Genomic DNA, 24,923 nt, shown 5'->3' with positions numbered 1-24,923 from the left:
AATATTGACAGTTTCCACAAAAATATGACTGTTTTCAACATTGATAATAATCATAAATGATTCTTGAACAGCAAATCATCATATTAGAATGATTTCTGAAGGATCATGTGACTCTGAAGACTGGAGTAATGAGGCTGAAAATACAACTTTGATCACAGGAATAAATTCAATCAAGTAGAAAAGAGTTCTTTTAAATTGTAATAATATTTCACAACTTCTTTCAAAAACATTTTAAACAGTCAACCGACCCTTAACTTTTTAACTTTAATACAAAAAAATTGTTTTGTAATCACCATTATCCATTTAGGAGGATATTTTCACAATGCATTTTGTGATTTTGCCTGCCTGCTTTGATAGGAATGCTGTCTAGTTAGGCTGCTCACTAGGTTTTGTGATAAAGTGATGGTATCATCAGTTTATAAAGCTAGTGGTTGAGAATGATGCTGTAAGACAGAGATGTGAAGTACAGTATGATATCCGACTCTGCAGTTTTGTCATGTATTTCCCCAGCTTCATAAATGTCCTCTGTGTTGTTTTAAGTAAATGACTGATGTGAGTGTGTGTCCCCGCTGTGACCGGAGCCTGTGGAGCGCTAAAGGTCAGCTGTCACCGCGGCTCATTAACGCAGAGACGCGCAGAGAGACGCGCAGAGAGACACGCGTGCGCTGCAGTTGTGCTTTATGTTCCACAGGTAGTAAAGGTCAAGTTTGTCCCCTGCAGTCCATTTCTGGTAATTAAAAAAAGACAGCATGTCAAATTACTGCTCTCCACGGGTGACCTTTCACTGCGTGTGTGTGTGTGTGTGTGTGTGTGTGTGTGCGCGCGCATGCGTAAACAAGGACATGATGTATTATTCTTGTGTTTTTGTTCTTATGTGGTGTTATAAGTCCACGATTGGTCAAACAGCAAACCATCAACACAAGTCCAACTCAGATGTTGCCCTTTCATAGCTCAGGAGAATTAATAGAGTTCTAAGCTGTTTGCTTCTTTGAAGGATTAACTACAAACTGTGTTTCTCAGTGATATTCTCGTAAGCCAAAAAGTACATTTTATTGAAAATAAATTACATTTATAATATTTACATTTTATGAGACTTATGTTTCATTAATGGATCAACTCCATTAGGGGGAAAAAAAAGTTTTATCATATAAAATACATGTATAAATAAATATTAATTATATTTTATAAATATTGGATATTTTTCTCAGCATTGTTGCACTGAAGAATCAACTGTGGAGTAATTATTTTATTGATTTAATATATGTTTTTTTCCTTTTGATACATTTGATGAGAAATATCTGAATTCATATTGAGATCTCTCACTTTTGATCGCAGATAAGTGTTATTTTAGTTTTATTCATATTTTTCATAAATTTTTGTTTAATTTTTAGTAATTTCATTATGTGCTTTTGTCATTTTATTAGTTTTTCGGTGACATTTCGGTTAATATTAATATTTAGGTTTATTTTGATTTCAGTTTTAGTTTTTATTTATTTCTAGTTAATAATTTTAGCGCTTTAACTTATTTCAGTTTATTTAAAAAAGGCAACATTTTCGTTTAGTTTAAGTTTTCAGCTAATATTTATATTCTATTTTTGTTTCAGCTTTATTTCAATAACAAACATGTTTTTAATAGTTTCAGTTTGAGTTGCAGACTTATCTGGGCAAATCTGTGTAGAGACATTGTGGAGATCTCTTCTCCACTTCATCTCATTTCTGTCTCGCTGAAATAACTGAGATAGTAAAGTGTTTCTCCTCTCCTCTTCCATTCCTTTTTTATTAATCCAAACCCTGTGAGTTGAAATCTCTTGTGCTGCGAGTGCACATGAAAGCACATCTCAGTTTCAGCTGTGTGACCCGTGTGTGTGACCCGTGTGTGTGACCGTGTGTTTGACCGTGTGTGTGTGATCCGTGTGTGTGACCCCGTCCTTGAGCCCCTGAACTGATCGATATATCTCCTGTGCTGGACACACACGAGCACAGCAGGAGCTGCACCTCTCCTTCAGTGTGTTTGGACACCGCTAATGAATCGCACACACACACACACACACACACACACACACACACACACACACACACACACACACACACACACACACACACACACACACACACACACACACACACACACACACACACACACACACAGTCACACACACACACACACACACACACCAGAGACCCTGATACATCAGAGGAGACGTCTGACTGCTCATTATTTGCTCTGCTGTCCTAATTAAAAGACTTGTTTGAAAAACAGTTTGAACAAACAACAGATTCTCAACACAATGTGAGAACAGAGGAAGTGTGTGTGTGTGTGTGTGTGTGTGTGTGTGTGTGTGTGTGTGTGTGTGTGTGTGTGTGTTCTTTCTATCTATCTATCTATCTATCTATCTATCTATCTATCCATCTTTCTATATGTCTATCTATCTGTCTGTCTGTCTATCTATCTATCTATCTATCTGTCTATATGTCTGTCTGTCTGTCTATCTTTCTATGTCTATCTATCTGTCTATATGTCTCTCTGTCTTTCTATCTGTCTGTCTATCTATCTATCTGTCTATCTATCTTACTATATGTCTATATATATCTATCTATCTATCTGTCTGTCTGTCTGTCTATCTGTCTATCTATCTATCTATCTATCTATCTATCTATCTATCTATCTATCTTTCTATGTCTATCTATCTGTCTGTCTGTCTGTCTGTCTATCTAATCTATCTATCTGTCTGTCTATCTATATATATATCTTTCTATATATCTATCTATCTGTCTGTCTGTCTGTCTGTCTGTCTGTCTGTCTGTCTGTCTGTCTATCTATATTTCTATGTCTATCTATCTATCTATCTATCTATCTATCTATCTATCTATCTATCTATCTATCTATCTATCTATCTTTCTATGTCTATCTATCTGTCTGTCTGTCTGTCTGTCTATCTAATCTATCTATCTGTCTATCTATCTATATATATATCTTTCTATATATCTATCTATCTATCTATCTATCTGTCTGTCTGTCTGTCTGTCTGTCTATCTATATTTCTATGTCTATCTATCTATCTATCTATCTATCTATCTATCTATCTATCTATCTATATATCTATCTTTCTATGTCTATCTATCTGTCTGTCTGTCTGTCTGTCTATCTAATCTATCTATCTGTCTATCTATCTATATATATATCTTTCTATATATCTATCTATCTATCTGTCTGTCTGTCTGTCTGTCTGTCTGTCTATCTATATTTCTATGTCTATCTATCTATCTATCTATCTATCTATCTATCTATCTATCTATCTATCTATCTATCTATATGTCTGTCTATCTATCTGTCTATCTATCTATCTGTCTATATGTCTCTCTGTCTTTCTATCTGTCTGTCTGTCTATCTGTCTATCTATCTATCTATCTATCTATCTATCTATCTATCTATCTATCTTTCTATATATCTATCTGTCTATCTGTCTGTCTGTCTGTCTGTCTGTCTGTCTGTCTGTCTGTCTATCTAATCTATCTATCTATATATCTATCTTTCTATATATCTATCTGTCTGTCTGTCTGTCTATATCTATCTATCTATCTATCTATCTATCTATCTATCTATCTATCTATATGTCTGTCTATCTATCTATCTGTCGCTTGTCTATCTATCTGTCTGTCTGTCTGTCTGTCTATCTATCTTCTATATATATATATATCTGTCTGTCTGTATGTCTGTCTATCTATCTATATTTCTATATGTCTATCTATATCTATCTATCTATATGTCTGTCTGTCTTTCTATCTGTCTGTCTGTCTGTCTGTCTGTCTGTCTGTCTATCTATCTGTCTATCTTATCTTTCTATATGTCCGTCTATCTATCTATCTATCTGTCTATCTTATCTTTCTATATGTCTGTCTATCTATCTATCTGTCTATCTATCTGTCGCTTGTTTTTGTCTGTTTGTTCTATCTATCATTCTACCTACTATCTATAAATCTATCTATGAACCTTAAAACTTCCAACCAAACCATTTTTATTCCACTTCCATACAATCAAATCAAAATCTGAATTGCAATTCTGCTTCCTGTTCAAGTTCATGAATCGCACTGGGATTCAAAAGGCATTCTCAGATCAGTTCTAAACGATGTTTTCTGTCCACATCACATTACCAGAACACTGCGAGTCAGCAAAATGTCCTCGGCACAAACTTTATAGATTTATGTGTCGTTCTACAGGAGTTATTTGACATTTAGCTGATTGTGTCTTTTCTAACATGACTGACAGTCTCTCACTACAGGGACATTTCCCCGGGAGCAAATGTTTAGTGTCTCGCTCAAGGACATGATGGGGTTTCAGGGCTCGAGTTATTCTCCAGAACAATCAACCCGTCCGCCACTTTAAGATTACAAGCCTGAAGTTTAATCCACTAATGCTGAAGAGAAGCTGTCGGCTGCTGAAACCTGTCTTATCATATACGGCATCATCCTTCACGGTTATCTGTAGATCTCAGATCTCATATCACTTATGTCAGTGGAAGAACAGTCAGTGTGAGCATGATCTAAATAAAACATCAGTAAACGCTACCAGAATACACACACATTTAAAGGCCAGGGCAACTCCAGCCATTATAAACTGTGAAAACAAGTGAAAAACATGTTGAATTTAAGGATTTCTTTTTCATCTTGGTTTTAAAGCTGAATGCTGTGTGTCAGATTGAAAGGGTTTTATCTTATATGTGCTGTACCTTTAAAAATCCTTGACATTTTGCTGTGAAATCACTGAAAATCTTTTAATTCGCTGTAGCTTACTTCAAGATGTCACAGTTTGATCTGTATTTTTTACTGATATTCTAGATTCGGAAGCTATCAATTTATATAACAATAACTATGATTATTATTTAATTAGTTCAATACACATCAAAAGTTTGAATTATCATTATTATTGTTATAATTAGTCAATAAATACATATATAATAAGTTCATAAGTTGAAAAGTGTATTGTTATTTTACTTAATTGTTTTAGTAATAAATGCATTTTATTAAGTCAAAAACTGTGTATTATTATCATTATTAACGGTAAAATTTGTTGTATTATTTGTCAATAAATGTACGTTGAAAAATGTAAATTAAGTATTAGTGTTTACTATTATAGTTTGTATTATTATTATCATTCATCATCATCATGTTTCAAATTAGATAATTTAATAATTATATTTAATAAATATATTTATTATTATTTATTAAATATAATAAATAATAAATAAATATATTATTTATATTTATTAAATATTATCATTAGATTAGTAAGCAATCGATTTATATAATATCTATTATTTTTTATTACTATTAAAGTTAAAAAAATGTAATTATTAGTCAATAAATAGACATTGATGTAATTTGAAAGTGGGAATTGTTATTATACTTAATTTTTTTTACTTTTTAGTTAATTGTACATTCTTGATAATTCACACTTTACAAACTACATAATAATTAAATAATTATATATAATGTATTTATTAAATATTATCAGTATTATTACAAAGATTGAGACAAAAGTGTAGAATTTGGCTGCAATAATCAAGATTTAGGTGCTTTTTTTTCCCCAATTCTCTATATGATGTTTTATTAACAAGGTTCGGGAGGAACACGTTCAGATAATTAACACAAGTGGAGAGCACTCAGCAATCAATGGTAAGAGGTGTGTGTATATACTCAGCAGTCTCACCTCATTCCATTGACAGTTTGCAGCATCCCTCCACCACCCCTTCTCCACGCTTCTAGTCCTAAACACTTACATACGGGGGGAGTACTCTGGGTTCGGGCCGAACTCCGAGCTCGGAGCCCTCCCTCCGGACAGCACGCCAAATACGCATTAAACTTTACCCCTTCATTATATGTAAGTGTGAACTCGTGAAAGTTTATTATAGCAGGTCAACGTCCGTTTCCAGTTTCCCAATACAGAAGTTTCTATGTTGTTGTTGTTGGGTTTTTTTTTTAAGGAAAAACTTGGAAATGGGATCATTGCATACTTTGTGTTCTTGTGTTGATGTGGCTCGGCAGATCCCTGTTCCCCTGTCCTGGTTTGATTAACTGTGTCCAGCATTTCCCAGAAGTCTCCTGTCCTAGATTGTCATTCCCGTTTGCTTGACCGTTGTAGCCACACACACACACACACACACACACACACACACACTGTTACGTGGCATGTCAAGGATGTGCTCTGCAAGGTTCCTGTTGTAATCCGTCAAACCATTGACCTTAAGTATAATTCATGGTGAGGCCGCGCATGCATCATTCAGCGCTTATTGTGAAGTCTATTGCGGGGCAGGGACCAGTGCGTGATGAACGACCCTCTGACGCTCCCTCGCTCGCTCGCTTTGAGCGGGTCATTTGGGTTGACCTTTCGTGAGTGATTGACAGGTAAATGACAGCTGCACGGTGCCCATAAAGATGATGAAGCTTTGAGTCTGAAAGGTCAGGGAAAGCAAAGCATGATGGGAACAGAACAGCAGTTCTTCTCTAACATCTCATGACCTGCACACGCATCTGAAGCGGAAATCATCAGAGATTATCAGAACATTTAATTTAAGTAAGAGTGCGTTACACTTTACTTTCAAAATGTGTTATTTTCATGTTAAAGAACGACACGACTTTCAATCGTGATGTGAATTGCTTTGGCGAAGACCACTAATAATAATAAGATATTATTGAAAGAAATTGTATTCAAGGTGCATTAAATTGACAGTAGAGACATTTATAATGTTACAAAAGATTTCTATTTCAAATAAAAATTTCTTTAAATTCAGATTAAATTAGAAATAAATCTTTCTATTCATCAAAGAATCCTAAAAAATAAAAAGTATCATTGTTTCCACAAAAATATGAAGCAGCACAACTGTTTTCAACATTAATAATAATCATAAATGTTTCTTGAGCATCAGATCATCATATTAGAATGATTTCTGAAGGATCATGTGACACTGAAGACTGGAGTAATGATGCTGAAAATACAGCTTACAATTTACAATATATTCACATAGAAAACAGTTATTTAAAATTGTAATAATATTTCACAATATTACTGTTTTTACTGTATTTTTAGTCAATTAAATGCAGGCTTGATGAGTAGAAGAGACTGCTTTCAAAAACATGATAAAATCTTACTGACGCCAAACTTTTGAATGCACTTTATTCACAAGATACAAAATTTGTTTATGAAGCTTAAAGAGAAATTTGAGGCAAATGTACAGTGTTTATGCAAAACTGTAAATGACTCTCATGTTCAACATCACTTTACTTTTTAAAGAAATTGAGCTACTACTTTAACAGAAAGCAACAAATGACTTATTTTTGTGCTATTTTTCCTCACCTTCAGTTTTCTGATGCTTTTTTACTCTACAAGTTCTCTCATAAAAGCAACAGAAATGGCTTCATAAATGTTTGGTCTTGCAATTCCCCAAACCGCACACATCATGCACATAAATAGATTCTGGTCCTTTAACCGAGATGCTCTTCTGTTGACTGAAATGTCAAAGTTTGGGGGGAAAGTGTATCTGTCATTGGTCTCTGCTCTCATTAGTGGCTCTCACCTGCTCTTTATTCCTCACTTTACTGAGGAAACATGATAAAAGCCATCAGATATGAGGAGCCTGCAGCCCTGATGCTGAATATCGAAGACAGATTCGCTCTGAAACACACACACACACACACACACACACACACACACACAGCTCAGCACATCTGCAGGATTTAGCCCCGTTTCCACCTGTCAAACCCTGAAACAACCCTGAGATGAGGATGATGTTCTCGGGAGCTGAGTTAGCACTTCTGTTTGCTGAGATTTAAGTGTAAACGGCACAAAATTATGTTTGCATCGTATTTAACTTCCATTATGTGATGCATTTCAGAGTAATATTCAGTGGGAAAAGGGCAAGAATTGATTTTGTCCTGCAGGTTTGTGAAATTGGCTGCGATATTATAAGTTCATGATAATGGAGTCGTCGTTTCAGAGGCGGAGAATCTTATTAAATTTTTTTTTTTTGTAAGATTGTGATTTATTTTCGTCTTTAGAATAACATTGACTGATGAATAATGAACAACAACACCAAAGACATTAAGACTTTGTTTTTTTGCATTTCATGTCTGTGTGAGAGTCTGTCAGTTTGGCTTGTATTCATGTATGATCAGTGCAATTCCTTCTTAATCAGAAAAATAACAGTAAAATTGGATATGACTCGACTTTAGATCAGTGCGGATGAAAGGAAGCTCATATAACTCAACACAACTCAACTGTATTGTTCTGCAGGGGGAATTCGGAGATAAAAATGCAGACACACAGTATCATCCCTCAGTATTCCCTTGCTCCAGCTCTCTGTCTCACACTTAATGAAAACTGATGTCCTGTTAATGTTCAATGAAGATTCATTAAAGGCTGTCATATTTCTCTATAATGCTCTGTCTGAGTGAGATGCAACAAAATCACGAAGGCTCATTGTACGATCAACAGAACTATGTCCTTTGCTCATTATAAAATGAGTGTTCTTGTAGCTTTCACATCACTCGTGTGCAGTGTTGCAGATTACAGCGGTAACGTTCTGTTGCATCTGTGTTGATTTATAACAGGAGTGTTGTAGTTTGTTGCTATGTTCGCGTGCAGTATTGCATGTTTGTGCAATTAGACAGCTTCATTGATTATAAAAGGACTAGATGTCATATGCAGTATTGCATGTTTGTGCGATTAGACAGCTTCATTGATTATAAAAGGACTAGATGTCACATGTGCAGTGTTGCATGGTTACGCAGTTGCAGTGAAGACAACTTAATTGATTAAAACAGAACATTCTAGTTTTGTTGTGTTCACTTGGAGTGTTATAGATTTGCATGCATGCAGTTTAGTTAGATTTATTGATTATAGGGGTCATGACATGTATTTTTTATTCTTTTAATATGTTCATGGAGGCTCACTTAAAAGGTTAGTAAAGTTTTTTTTGCACACACACAAAAAATCATTTTAAACTTTCATTCTGACCCTCTGGTTTGAAATGACTTGTTTATAAGGCGCTGCTCCTTTAAGGCTTGTCAGTGAACGGCCACTGTTATGATTGGCTAACGTCATTTCATAGGAAACAGTATCAATGCATCAACGCAGTATCAATGTTGCTATTGCATGTGAGTGAGTGTTTTGAAAACATTCATATAAAACCGTGTTGTGAACGTGTTTTATTGTGAACTCTCTATTACTCTGTGCCTCGTTTACGAAATAATCTGTAGTCAAATGCTCTGAACTAGCATATAATCCTCCGACTCGATCCGGGATGCCATTAAAGGGATACTCCACTTTTTTTTGGAAATAGGCTCATTTTATAACTCCCCCAGAGTTAAACAGTTGAGTTTTACCGTTTTCGAATCCATTCAGCCGATCTCCGGGTCTGGCGGTACCACTTTTAGCATAGCTTAGCATAGATCATTGAATCGGACAAGACCATTAGCATCTCTCTCAAAAAAATTATCAAAGAGTTTCAATATTTTTCCTATTTAAAACTTGACTCTTCTGTAGTTACATCGTGTACTAAGACCGACGGAAAATGAAAAGTTGTGATTTTCTAGGCTGATATGGCTGATACCATGAGTGCAGCAGGCGTAATGATATGACGCAGCGCCTGAAAATAGTCCCCAGCTCGGTAGACTATAGGGTCGACTATTTTCAGGCGCTGCGTCATATCATTACGCCTGCTGGACTCATGGTACTGCAGCAAAGTTTCTTGATTATTACGCAGGAATGAGAGTATAGTTCCTAGCCATATCAGCCTAGAAAATCGCAACTTTTCATTTTCCGTCAGTCTTAGTACACGATGTAACTACAGAAGAGTCAAGTTTTAAATAGGAAAAATATCGAAACTCTATGGTCATTTTTTTGAGAGAGATGCTAATGGTCTTGCCCGATTCAATGATCTATGCTAAGCTATGCTAAAAGTGGTACCGCCAGACCCGGAGATCGGCTGAATGGATTCGAAAACGGTAAAACTCAACTGTTTAACTCTGGGGGAGTTGTAAAATGAGCCTATTTCCAAGAAAAGTGGAGTATCCCTTTAAAGTCGACATGAAATCAAAATTGACCCTATTTACTTTGTTAGCGCATATTACTAGTCTTGAGGTGAACAATTAATCCATGCAAGTTAATACATAGAAAAAAATAGTTTGCCGTGGTAATCTTTAATCAAAATCTGAAAAGTTACTTCCGGTCTGGAATGGCGTTCCTTCTCTAATGACGTCAGTTTGACGGCTTGGGTTGAAAACTCTTAACCACTCCCCTCAAACCGTTAGTCTGCTATGAGCAGAGATGGAGAGGAGAAGCGCTAAAGTAAAACCCTGCCCTCTGTTCAATATTCCGTTTCACTTGGAAATACGTCACAACACTGGAGAAAAGTCGTTTGCAACTTCCGGTTCACGGGGACTTTAAAATAAACCATCCGCTTGTTTCCGACGCTGGAATCCTTGCGAAGTCTCTACAGAAATGAGCAAATGATCTGTTTAAACTGGACGATCAAAGCGAATGTTCTTTCACTCTTCCATTTTCCCTGTTGTCGACTGACTCAAGCGCTTGAGCGCGTCAGAAACTGAACTCGCGTCTCTATACTGTCCTCAGTGTAGACAGCGTCAGGGATTATAATGGCTTCTGTTTGATTTGACGTGACGTTCTCATCCGGGTCAGGCAAGTGCCAGCCATTAAGCGACTGAACGCTATGGTGCGATGATGTACAACTATTCGTCGATGTCTTGCTCTGGAGGCGGTCATATGCAAATGTACGTTACAGATCCTGTAATATCAAAAACGAGCCATTTTTGGAGTTTGATTTATAAATCCTGTTTATAATGAGGGCGTTTTAAAGGGGTGGTTGATTATGATCTCACTTTTCTAACTTTAGATAGTGTGTAATGTTGCTGTTTGAGCATAAACAACATCTGCAAAGTTACAACGCTCAAAGTTCAAAGCAAAGGGAGATATTTGCTTTTAAAGAAATGGCTTTTTAAGGACTTCAACAAACGGCTGGTAGAGACTACACCACATTCCTCCCGGGTTAGTGACATCACCAACCCTAGAATTTACATAAACCCCGCCCCCTTAACACGATTTATAGATTATCATGACAGAATATGCTAATCAATGACTAGAAGATAACTACACATAAGCTACATAAATTCATCAACTAACCATTCAGAAATGTCCTGTTGCTTCTACATGTTGTCACTTCTTCTTGAGTCTCTCCATCATTGTCTGACTCCGGTTTGAACATAAAAGGCTAAAAGTTTTTGAGATTTTCAGTGCATTTCTGTGTGAGTGCAGCTCTTGAAGCTCCGCCCCCTGTGCCGGGAGCAGCAGCTCATTTGCATTTAAAGGAACAGACACAAAACGGTGTGTTTTTGCTCACCCTCAAAAAAGTGCTAATTTTAACATGCTGTATAAAAATATCTGTGGGGTATTTTAAGCTAAAACTTCACACTTCACACAGGGCATTACACCACCCCTTTAAACTATGAAATTTACAGGATGTTTAAATGGTAAAAAGACCTCTTATATGTCCAAAGATCAAGTAAAATGTTATTTCTCATATCATGACCCCTTTAAAACAGAAATTTTCTAGTTTTGTTGTGTAGACGGCTTTATTGATGATAAAAAGCGCGTTCTAGTTCCCGATGTCCTGCACTTGCAGTGTGTCGTTGATTATAGAAGGAACATTATAGTTGTGTTTGCTTGTAGTGTAACTTTATTGATTGAAAAGGTGTGATTGTAGTTCTGTTGCATCGCATGCTTACAGGGTCACAGGGTCATGTGTTCGGAAGTGTAGAGTGTTCTAGTTCTGTCACACCACTTGCAGTGAGTGTTGTTGATTATAACACAACATCTAGTTGTGTGTGCTTGCAGCGTAGACACAAAGTCTGTCTCACTCATTCCTGGAGGGAAACTGATGACGCTGGGTTTTCTAGGGTCATTCCAGTGTGCAGATCACTTCAGTTTGACAGCATTGCAGTTAGTCACAAAACATGTGTCAACATCTGTGGGACACGTCTGAGGGAATGATGGGGATTTAGCTTTCAGGGTCTGAATCCGTGAGAACAGAAGTGTTGAGACGTGAGATTGAGTGCAGTACAGATGTACGTGTTGAGGAGCGACAGCGTTTGCCAAACCAGCAGCGGGTCCAGGCGTTTTAAGAGTCTCCTCACATCTGTCATGAGATTGCACCGTCGTGAGATTGTCATTTTGATCAATCCTCGCGGCTGTCGAGGCAGGGCTGCATCAGGAGTGTGTGGAACTGCATTTTTATTTTAGTTGTATTCAGTTCATCTCCATTGGGACACTGTGTTCTATAGCAGAGTCCTTAGCTGGCTTTGTTTCAGGGCTCAGATTTTACATGAGGTTTACCAACACAGCAACATTATTTAGCATGCAAAAGTAATATATATATATGCACCATATTTAAATGCTGATATTTCTTAACTAATGGGTGCAGGACACTATTCATTCATGTAAGTTAGGATAGTAGGATAGCGTGATGTCTGAATACATTTTGGTTTGACTGTATAAAATAAGATAAAGATAAAATAATAAACAAATTTATACATATACGACGCATGGCCCAGTCTCTACGGTAAACTCCTGCTGGATTATTATAGTAAAGCTAAAAATGACTGTTTCTTTATTTTCTCATCGTTAAAATTTTGTCCAAAAAAAAAAAAAAAAAGGTATATGGAATTGGATATATATATATTTGTGTATTATTTTATTTTATCTTATAAGCTAAACTGAACTCCTGTTGGCCTTAGAAACATAACACGTGTTAAGCCAAAATGTTTATATAATAATTCAGATTCACCAACATTAAAACAAGGGGAAGAAAATAAATATATACTCATACGCACCTGTTGTGAATCACTCAGTATTCGATACCTTTTCCAGTGCAGATGTGTAAGAACTTGTACAAGCTTATCAGTAAATGAGACACATTTTGGTTGACACAAGCCATTTTTATCCTTATTGCGAGGGAATGTACCCTGGGCTGTGTTTTATTTGACCTGAACCATTTTGTTCTTGGATTTCGAGGATGAATCTGTCTAGTGACAGACGAGTTTGATTGGAAACACAGCCTTTGATGTCAGCAACAGAAGATATGGGACGCATTTTCTTCATTCTTTTAAAAGTTGATACGTCTATTTATTTTTCTTGTTTAGTTTAATCATCTACGATTAGATGGTGACATTTTATTATTTGCATTCAGCATTGTTTTTCTCTGCTGTAACATCTTTCTCTCTTTCTCTCTGCAGGACAATAATGCATTCAGAGAACCCAACAAAGCCAATGAGACGCCAGTGAAACACCAAAAACACCACAGTCCTCAACTATAGGAACAGAATGGAAGATCTGTCTTCTTGACGAGTCACGATGTATGAATACCCACGGTGTGTTGACGTTCTTACGTAGACGCACCAGTTCTTTTTTCACCTTCTTCCACATTTGGACGCCTTGCTTTTAAGCTGTACTTTACTCGTCAGACCCAGCATGCCGGTCCGTGATTTGTGACTGGAGTTTGGCGAGAGCATGCGTCCATGGACGGGCTCATGGCGCTGGATAGCGCTGGTCCTGCTGGCATGGGGGACGTTGCTCTTTTATATCGGGGGTCATCTGGTGAAAGACAACGAACATGCGCCGCGCTCCAGCCGTGAGCTGGCCAAGATCCTCACCAAGCTGGAGAGACTGAAACAGCAAAATGAAGACCTGCGACGCATGGCCCAGTCTCTACGGTAAACCCCTGCTGGATTATTATAGTTCAGCTAAAAATTACTGTTTCTTTATTTTCTCATCATTAAAATTTTGTAAAAAAAAATTTTTTAAAAAGCATATGGAATTGGAACAACGTAAAGATGAGGAAAAGGTTACAGTTAGGAAAATGTTTGAAGTATTCTGTTATCAGCTAAAGATGAGTGTGTCAATAAGGCTGTAATATAAAACATATAGGGCCCTATCTTGCACCCAGCGCAATTGACTTTGTACACCGGCGCATGTATCATTCCTATTTTGCACCCGACGCACAGCAGACTTTTCCCTCCACAGACGCACGTCGGTAAATAAGGAAATGAACTTGCGCTCCCGGGGGCGGTTCAGTGAAAAGAGGAGGCGTGTTCCGGCGCAAACATTCCCTGGTGCTATTTTGCAGTTTCAGAAAACAATTCCGCCACAGACCAGGAAAAACCTAGTCTAAAGTCAGTGGCGCGTTGCGCATGTTATTCATATGCTATTTTAAGGGCGCATGTGCACAACGCGCATACACTTTGCTTCTCTCATCTACACACAGACGCAGCAGTTCTCATTTTTAGAAAACCATACATAATAATTACTAGCCTGGGTTTCCCCATACTGCCTTGCTCGCAGCGCGATTTTATTCACGCTGCTAGGCAGTCTGGACACCATGGACCAGATTTTCCCCTGAAAAAGGGAACCAATCACAGAACGGGAAGGGAGCAGCAAGACGATGACGACACCGAAGCAGTTTGTTTATATCTATGAATCCAACATGGCATCAGACTCGACTTTACCTTCTACCCTCATGTTTATCTTGCACAAACGGTAATATTCGCTAAACGCCATCATGCACAAATAAATCTTTGACCCATCGTCTTTTTCCTCGTTGAATTTCTGTCACTCTACATACGTCATCTGGTATAATTGAAGCGATTGGTTATGAGCTACGTACAGGCGCATTTGATAGACATTCATAGCGCCCAATAAACGGCTCTGGGCATTCGTAAACCACGCCTCAAATACGAGAAAATGAACACGTGGTTCCCAGACCAAGTCTCAAATGAGACTTGGTCTGACGTTAGCCAGGCTACATAATTACAAGGAAAAATATTAACACACGAGGGAAATCATTGTGGTGTCCATGAAGATGTGAAAAAATAGGCATAAATCTAGCTAACACATTTACCCAAATTGTTATACGCCTGTTTAACCGAAGCTAATTTGGGTGTGTTTCTCCATCCCCAACGTCACTTCTCTGTGTTTTACGGCCCTGACGAGAACGTCGGTCTTCTCGGCTGTGAACCTCTCCTGGCGTGCGTCTGGCAAATCCGCCGTTATAATAGCAATCCGCCATGTAACAAGCACGCCTGCTCTTAAAGGGAATGTGAGATGTTGCTCTGATTGGTTTATTTCACGTTACGCCCAAGCCACACCTATGAATAATGAAGCTACTTCAGACCAACCCATTTTAGATTTGCGTCGGGCACAAGAGTCATTTATCCCGCCGGTATAATAGCAACAGCGCCCAAGACCCGCCCACAAAGTTACTTGTGTTTCGCGCTTGATACTTGTGTTTCAGATCGTTAAAATAGGGCCCAGTATGTTAGTTGACATTATGTATTCAGTTAAGCAGACGCAATGAATGACACAATTTCACAATTACACAACGGCTGCAATTACAACTTGTTCTCATATGATTACAATATAAGGATCATATTTGACATGTTGTACTATATTTATACTATATTTATTAGGGCTGCACGATATTGAAGAAAAATGCAAAATGCGATAACTCGTTAAATAATGCGATATTCGATAATGCTTAAAGTGTGTAAAATAAACTTAAATTATCTTTAAAATATATTTAAAATTATATAACCTACATGTGTTTCACATTCTTCTTGTGACTAGAAAACATCCCTACAACTTCTGAAAGTGAACATCAGTGTTTTACTGTATAAGAAGTGTTATTTTAACATCAGTGTAAACCACGGGGTTTAGGGCATTATTAGGGTTATTTAACAACAGAAACTGAATAATCAAATGTAAAAATAAAACACTGCTTAGTTTTCACTGTATGAATTAAATATTTACTGATTCTTATTAAAGCTACAAAAGTTACTCAGCCAAGAGTGAGTGATTTTTCTCTTTGTCTTTTGGTCATGACCACAGTTATTGCAAGCCGTTGCGATATGCATATCGCGATATATACATTTGCGATATTTCGATAATTTCGATACATTGTGCAGCCCTAATATTTATAACATTTAACAGTTTATGTTGATCCTAAGTTGGCATCATCGCAGGTTATTCAGTGTTTTTTTCTGCCGTAACCATGCAAAGTAGTTACATTATCTTAATTTCGGGGCTTTCCTCAGTAAAAATTTACTTGTGCAAGTATGCAAACTTTTAATCGATTTACAGTCAACGTTTTGCATGAAGATGCATTGTGCTTCTATAGTTTAAATGGATTGTTATGTCTATGGTTTGTGTTATCAAGGCTGTGTGCCCTGCCACTGAAGACCCTTTCTAACATTTGCAGTATTTGACCCGATTCTGTCTGATGTGAGTTTAGTTCCCTGGGAACAACATGTGCTCTTAACAGAACAAGAGAAAAGAAACCGTATGAGCTTCTATAGTAACAAAACCCCATGTTCTTCTGAGCAAAACTGAGCCAAACAGTCCAACACAGTGGTTCTCAACCACGCTGCAGAATGACTTAAAGTTAAAATTATATGTATTATTATTTATACAATGATTTAATATGTAATGTAATTTATATAATATATATAATATAATTAACATTTGGACAATCAAATATTAATATATTTATATATATGCATCTTCTAAATGCATAAATGTAATGTGATTTACTGTGTAATTAATATTTATTATTAATTTGAATTACCTAACTTAGTTAAAATGTTCTAAAGCAAGATGTATACTTAAATCATATTTATTTTCCCTCAATAACTATCGTTTGTCTTCAAGCACATGCAGAGTCAGACAGGGAACAGATTCACGACACGTGACTGAGAACATGAGGAGTTTTGCAGGATATTCAGGAGAGACACGAGGGAGGTGTTCTGAAGGTCTGATGGAGAAAGTCAAGATTTATAAAGAGCTTATACTGAGGAGAGAAGACACATTTGCTACTCTCAGATGATGTTAGAGAAACAGTGATATGAAGGGATTTGCGGAGGACCTGGTTGCCCTGGAGAAAGTGCTGTCCTAAGATGCTGTTTTCCCTGTTCAGTTTTCTTTAGTGTGTAATGAGAAGTTTCAGTCTGGTTTCAGGCCGCACCATAGCACTGAAACTGCGCTCGTTAAAATCACAAATGATTTACTTTTAGCTTCTGACCAAGGCTGTATCTCAATACTAGTTTTACTTGATCTTAGTGCTGCGTTCGATACTATAGATCACACAATACTCTTAGATCGACTACAAAATTATACTGGTGTTCAAGGACAAGCATTAAGCTGGTTTAGATCATACTTATCTGACCGCTACCATTTTGTCTATTTAAATGGAGAAAAATCGATCATAACTCCAGTAAACTATGGAGTGCCGCAGGGATCTGTGTTAGGCCCTCTATTATTCTCAGTATATATGATGCCACTTGGAAATATTATAAGGAAACATGGAATTAGTTTCCATTGTTATGCTGATGACACTCAAATATATATTTCATCACGGCCAGATGAAAACGATAAATTATCCAAATTGACAGAGTGTGTTAAAGATATAAAAGATTGGATGACGCGTAATTTTCTTTTATTAAATCCAGACAAAACAGAGGTACTACTTATCGGTTCAAAAAACCGTCCACAAAACCTCTCGCAATACAACTTTAATATAGTAGGATGTCCTGTTACTTTATCCTCTACAGTAAAAGACCTGGGTGTTATACTCGATTGCAACCTGTCTTTCAAAAATCATATTTCATATGTTACAAAAACCGCCTTTTTCCACCTTAGAAACATTGCTAAGCTACGTAATATGCTATCAGTTTCTGATGCAGAAAAGTTAGTTCATGCATTCATGACCTCGAGACTAGATTACTGTAATGCTTTATTAGCCGGTTGTCCTGCATCCTCAATTAACAAGCTACAGTTAGTCCAAAATGCCGCCGCTAGAGTTCTTACTAGATCAAGAAAATATGATCATATAACACCGATTTTATCATCACTGCATTGGTTACCTATAAAGTTCCGTATTAATTACAAGGTATTGCTACTGACTTATAAAGCCCTAAACGGCTTAGCTCCAGTCTATTTAACGGATCTTCTATCGCCCTATAATCCATCGCGCTCTTTAAGATCACTAAATTCAAGGCTTTTGGTCATACCTAGGATATCCAGAACCACCAAAGGAGGGAGAGCATTTTCACATTTAGCTCCAAAACTCTGGAATAGCCTTCCTGATACTGTTCGTTGCTCAGACTCGCTCTCCCAGTTTAAAACTAGATTAAAGTCGCATCTCTTCAGCCAGGCATTCATATAATATTTTTAATCTTACAGTTCAAATTACAATCCGGCCTCTAGTTAATAAACGCCAGAGGAGAACTGGCCCCCGACTGAGCCTGGGTTCTCCCAAGGTTTTTTTTCTCCATTAGGTCACCTGATGGAGTTTTAGGACACTATTAGGTCACTTGATGGAGTTTTTCGGTTCCTTGCCACTGTTGCCTTTGGCTTGCTCAGTTGGGGATATTCTGGATATCTAATTTGATTTTATCAATAAATTCCACTAGAAACAAACCTTGTTGTATTATTTTAATTTAATACTGTGAAGCTGCTTTGATACAATCTGTATTGTGAAAAGCGCTATACAAATATACTTGACTTGACTTGACTTGACTTGTAATGTTGCAGTTTGAGCTCAAAGTCCCTCCAGCGGGAGTTCTTCTCTATATCAGTGTCAGTGTTTCTGAACTCCTGAAACGCCTCCATTGTAGTCTTGAGTTTCTTCCGGGAACAAACACGTCACAATATTCCTCATTTAAATAATTAATGCGCAGAATAAAGGGGCGGGGCCTGGTTGAGTGAGTTAGTAGTGTGTTAAACTGGCGGTTATGGTAAGGGGCGGGACATTTCCCAAACACACTCGAAGCGCTTGACCAATCACAACACACTGATCCAGCCGACCAATCAGAGCACAGTGTGCTTTTCAGAAGGAGGAGCTTCATAGAGACAGGAACTAAACAGAGCGTTACTGACAGACTGGGAAGAGAGGAGCTGCAACAATGGAGAATATGGGGGAAATAATGTGTTTTTGGAACATTCAAGCATGAAAAGTAGATCCTAAAAGTTGATTGTATTAGCCTGGATGCCAGCCGAACTTAGCCCCGCCCACAACATTTTTAGGTCGGGAAGATCGATCTGGACTTGATCCGTTGTGGAGCTATTATGCTCGAACAAGAGCTGTTCGGACCAATCAGATTGTCAGGGCGGGCTTTATACGATGATGGACAGATGATCAACAGTAACATAATCATCCACGTCACCAACGAGCGCTTGGGTTGAATCCGTTTACAACAAAGATGACTGCCACTGGAGAATTGAGATTTCACACTTACAAATAAGTCAGATAGAATAAATGCATATTTGGCGTGCTGTCCGAGGAGAGGGCTCCGGGCTCGGTATTCGGCCCGAACCCAAAGTACTCCCCCCGGTATTCCTGGCTGTGGAAGAACAAGCCAAGAGTGAGTGGAGGGATGCTGAAAACTGTCAAGGAATGTTAGGTGAGTTGACAGAGTGAATAAATATATGCTTCCTCTCATGCTGATTGGGTAGACATGGTAATTGTTTGATGACAAGTTGATTGGATTGATTATTTGAACGTGCTCCTCCCGAACTTTGTTCATGAAACATCATGTGTAGATTCCGCCATCTTAGAAGATATCGACATCCGCCATGAAGATATCCGAGAAGATATCCGCCATCTGCTATAGAAGATATCGACAGCGCATTAATTTGAAAAGAGGAACAGAGAACCGCGATCAAGGCATTTGTCGATCGGAAACATGAATGAAGAACAAATACGTCACTTACTCCATTGCTCTGATTGGTTGTAGGTCTATCCAATTGAGTGCAGAGGCATTTTCCTTCCTGGTTCGGTTGAAACGCCCCATAATCACAGCCCAATGGAGCAGATCAGACTCACATTCTGACTAGAATCTGAGTATGACGACGTCAGGCTAAGATTGTATTAGACCGCAAAAATAAAATCAAGACTTTGTAAACGTGCATAATACAGCCTCATTAAAAAGATCATCAGTGAAGTAGGGCTGCACAAATTAATTCAATAAATAATTACAGATTACAGCTTCCACAAGTAGTTAATTGTGAAAAGTGTTGGTTACAGCATTAAAGTGGTAGTAGTCCCACCACAGTGCTGTTTTGTAAGGGAAGTGTGCTTGAAACTGAACCTGTGTTCGATTGTCTGTAACACACAAGCGAATAGTTCCTCAAAAACAGCTCTTTTATGGATCCTGAGAGTCAAGCTATTGTCCATAAGCAGTGAGTAAAGCTGCTTTGGTCATTTGTCTTTGTCAGGCTGAAGGAGGAGCATCTGTTTCAGATATAAATCTTGATCTGATCAATGTATTCTGCGCTTTAATTCCAAACAGATCGTCCAATGTGGCTCTTATGTGTCTTTCGGCCTCAGTCAGGGTCCCAGTCTCACATTGATCGGCTCTAAACCTGGAGGTCCACAATATCAATCCCGGGATCTCTGATAGATCCAGACAGTGTCCTTGGACTGGAGGAGTATTAATTATAAAACAGCTGCATGTAGTGTGCTTTTGTCAGGCCAGATTCACTAGGACTAGAGAGAGTGAGTGTGTGTGTGTGTGTGTGTGTGTGTGTGTGTGTGTGTGTGTGTGTGTGTGTGTGTGTGTGTGTGTGTGTGTGTGTGTGTGTGTGTGTGTGTGTGTGTGTGTGTGTGTGTGTGTGTGTGTGTGTGTGTGTGTGTGTGTGTGTGTGAGTGTGTGTGTGTGTGTGTGTGAGTGTGAGTGTGTGAGTGAGAGCAAGTGTGTGTCTGAGAGAGAGGGTGAGAGCAAGTGTGTGTGTGTGTGAGAGAGAGAGAGAGAGAGAGAGAGAGAGAGAGAGAGAGAGCAAGTGAGTGCGAGAGTGTGTGTGTGTGTGTGTGTGTGTGTGTGTGTGAGTGAGTGAGTGAGTGTTGTGTGAGTGTGTGTGAGAGTGTGTGTGACTGAGTGAGTGAGAGAGAGTGTAAGAACATGTACATTCAAGTACAGTAATATAATTATAATTGATATTTTGCTGTGTGTGTTTATATATTTTTCATGTATATTTATTTTAAATAATAATAGTAACAGTAATAATCATTTATACTTAATAATACTTACTAAGTATTTGTAATTAGTATTGTTTAAATACAATAAAATATTATAAGAACAAAAATATTTACTCTATATTATTACTTGATTGTATTTTTAATATTAATTAACAAAAATTTAATTTAATATTAAATTTAATTTTAATTTAATATTAATTTAATATTAATTTTTCATATTAATTAACTATAATATGATTATATTTAGCTGTCTATACTATATATAATATATAGTATAGTGTATATATATATAGTATAATGCATATAATATATTTTATTTATATTTAAATAACAACAACAATAATATAGTATCAAAATGTCACGTCTAAAACCTGCTGGTTAGAGAAATCTGGAAAAAAGCATTGAAGACCTTTATTTCTCCTCTTTTCTTAAATGAATGTCTTCAAGAAAGCACTGTTCGAATGCCAGAAGGCACTTTTATGTTTCATGTAATTTATATATGCACATACTACTATAATAAAGTGGTGAATGAAAAAAACCTACTGGATAGATAAATTAACATGGGAAGTGATGCTCAAAGCAATAAAACGTTTCCAGCCTTCGCTGAAGAGAAATGGGATGGTTTCTGACGATGGCCCGCGTGTGCTGCCGTGCATTATTATCAATGTTTCTCCACACATCGTAACGTTCATTTGTTTCATCGAGACGCGGCGGTCCACACCCTCGGGCTGGGTGAAGATGTGTGTGCTTTCTGTCAATATCATTATATGAGCAATTAAAATTGCCACGAGCCCTGGAAAATATTCTGCCACAAACATTCTTCATAGTGACACTTGCCAAGAACACACACAATAAACTTAGAAAAGAAAACAGCTTCCCTGCACTAAAAGCACTCTTATGATTAAGAATATTGTGCTATTCCTCTTAGTATGCGTAGCCAGACTTCTGACTATCGGCTTAAAGGTCAGTCCACATCGCAGCTTATTCTGGATTGGAAGAGACCGTCTGACTGACATCACAAGTGACCAATCACAGGTTTGTGTTGACATGATATTAAAGGCCCCCTGAAATCAAAATATACGTTTTTTTTTGTTTTTTTTTGCTTTTAGATTTGAATATGTTAGCCTTAAGGTTATGAATAAGCTGGTGTGTTTCAAAATTTCGCATTTAGGAGATATAAGCATTTAAAATTTACAATCTCTCACTTCCGCTAAAATGGATCAAGGATTTTTATGTCGAGTCACATTTATTTATATAGCGCTTTTTACAATACATTTTGATTCAAAGCAGCTTTACAGAGATAACATCAAAATAATACAACAAAGTTTGTTTCTAGAAGAAAATAGCGTCACAGTCCAGCTTAAAGGAGAACTCCGGTCAATTTTAACATTGAGCTAATTTTTTGTACATTTGGAGTGCTGTCAGTACAGAGAACAACGACAAAAATCGGTGTTGCCTACACCGTGTTATCCTCTTTTTAATATGTGCACCCTGTTGACTTCAATGGGGCAAGTTTTAAACCTGCTTTTAGGCTCTTAACATCCTTGATGTGTCATTACAAGTGCACAGGTCATGTGAGTGATTCCTTCAGAGTGAACGCGATGTGAAAGAAATATATAAAAATGATGTTTATTCAGCCAGCGCACATACCTGTATTTACATCCTGTTTTCGGTCGAAGTCCAAAGTAGTCGATTGTCGAGTTCACGCGCATAGGTTTAGTACCTATGATCACGCGCGTGAACTCGACAATCGACTACTGTGGACTTCGACCGAAAACAGGATGTAAATACAGGTATGTGCGCTGGCTGAATAAACATCATTTTTATATATTTCTTTCACATCTACTGCAGTCAGATTCACCCGCGTTCACTCAGAAGGAATCACTCACATGACCTGTGCACTTGTAATGACACATCAAGGATGTTAAGAGCCTAAAAGCAGGTTTAAAACTTGCCCCATTGAAGTCAACAGGGTGCACATATTAAAAAGAGGATAACACGTTGTAGGCAACACCGATTTTTGTCGTTGTTCTCTGTACTGACAGCACTCCAAATGTACAAAAAAATGAGCTCAATGTTAAAATTGACCGGAGTTCTCCTTTAAGTAAGTTTCTTTTTTGTTTAAAAAAAGTTATTCATTCAGTTCATTTATATATATTTAGCCGCTCTGGAGTAAACCGTGATGTCATCGTCCAGCTCAGTTCAGTTCTTGTATAATAGTGCCAGTGCAGATCAATATTATTGTTGAATATTAAATTAAATGTTAAATTGAATGTCCCCAACTAAGCAAGCCAAGCCAAATGGCAACAAACGTGGAAAAGGCGACAGTGGCGAGGAACCAAATCTCCATCAGGGCAGAATGGAGAAAAAACCCGACTCAGTCGCTCAGTTCTCTTCTGGCCAACGAACAAACAGTGTATGATTATGATTCAGGCAGCATTATAGGTCAGAGGTCAGATTGGTTTGGAACAATCAGAATATTATCCAGTTCCATCTGGTTGAAGATTGGAGTCACGCTGGCATGGGACGAGTTTGTTGAGGATCAGTGCCGCTGGCTGTGGTGTCGATGAGGCCTTCACAGCGGAGAGTCTAGTCGACACGATCTCTACATCACCGCGGACTTCAGTTTCTCATCACATCTTCTGTCCAATCAAATGCTCTCTTAAGCTCCGCCCCCTCTGCTATAAACACCACCTGGCCAAAGCGACCGTTGAGAGTCACAAAGCGATATGTGTCGGAGATGTTGCTCAAACGCTCAAGGTTTATTCCGTTGTCCAACTGTATGTTGGATAAGATTAAAATGGCTAGAATTTATTCACACCTCTACTATTGAATCCAGTGTATCATCAGCGCTCGGATTCGCTTCCAAGGTGCTGTCAAGTACGACTTGCAGTCTGTGAGCTAAACTAAACGCTATTGGCTATTTGAAAAAGGGGAGGAGCCATTCAATATGTCCCGCCTCAGCTTCCTGTTTCAGTGGAAATTACGTCAGCGCAACATACAAAGCTGCTGTTCCAAGGCACTTCAGCGGGCCTTTAAGGATGATTGCCAGGGCGTAGGGTGAGTGCTTTTGAGTGCTAGAGTGTTCTAAGTGGATTTAGCATTTTGCTATGCAGTTACTAGGGTTTTCTTGGTTAGCTGATTGTTCTTTAGCATGTTCTAATGCACTTGCTAAGGTGTTTTGAGTGGTTTTAGTATATTGCCAAGTGGTTACTGTATACACTGTCAGAAATAGGGGTACAGTAGGAGTCCATTTCTGTCCCCCAAGGTACAATCTACCCCCATAGGGTTTATTATTGGACCTCAAGGTACATATATGTACCTTTTTGAGGGTCAAAAAGCATTAAAAGGTACATATATGCACCGTTTCTTTTAAAGGTTAAGGTACAATATTGTACTTTTTTTCTGAGAGTGAGTCGTCTGGGTGATTTTAAACACATTCATGTGCAGTTACTAGGGTGTTATGGGTGATTTTAACATGTTGCCATGCAGTTACTCTGGTGTTCTTAGTGGTTTCTTTCTGGTCCAATTAAACAGAGTCCCTCTTCAAGTCTCTAGGTACAGCTCTGGTCCCTTCTTCAATGCAAGTCTGTGGGATTTTTCCACCTATTTCATCATCCACCAGGTGAAAACCTTCAGTCTGATTGCTTGGAAAAAGTAACAGCATTTACTGTATAGAAGTCTGTGCAAATTCTATAATCATTTCGCAGTATGCACATCTTCCTTGCCTCTTTTTCATCGGCAAAATCTGTGTGATCTTCAGGCTTCAGTGTCCTGGCTAATCTTGCGACTCTTGTAATTTCCAGTCAGTGACTGACAGTAATTCACTCG

The 24,923-nt window shown here is 37.8% G+C and overlaps 1 protein-coding gene across 1 annotated transcript in view; it reads left to right on the top strand.

The window, feature by feature from the left end:
* Positions 1 to 24,923, top strand: part of fut8b (fucosyltransferase 8b (alpha (1,6) fucosyltransferase)) — a 98,978-nt gene that overhangs the window by 42,636 nt on the left and 31,419 nt on the right. Inside the window, exon 2 of the mRNA XM_084431768.1 lies at positions 13,303 to 13,779. Coding sequence (XP_084287894.1) covers positions 13,577 to 13,779 — 203 coding nt within the window. The 5' untranslated portion in view covers positions 13,303 to 13,576. The remainder of the gene's footprint in view (positions 1 to 13,302; positions 13,780 to 24,923) is intronic.

Source organism: Rutilus rutilus (assembly GCF_951802725.1).
Source record: "Rutilus rutilus genome assembly, chromosome: 15".
Lineage (NCBI taxonomy): Eukaryota > Metazoa > Chordata > Actinopteri > Cypriniformes > Leuciscidae > Rutilus > Rutilus rutilus.
This window is presented reverse-complemented; position numbering and strand designations above follow the sequence as displayed.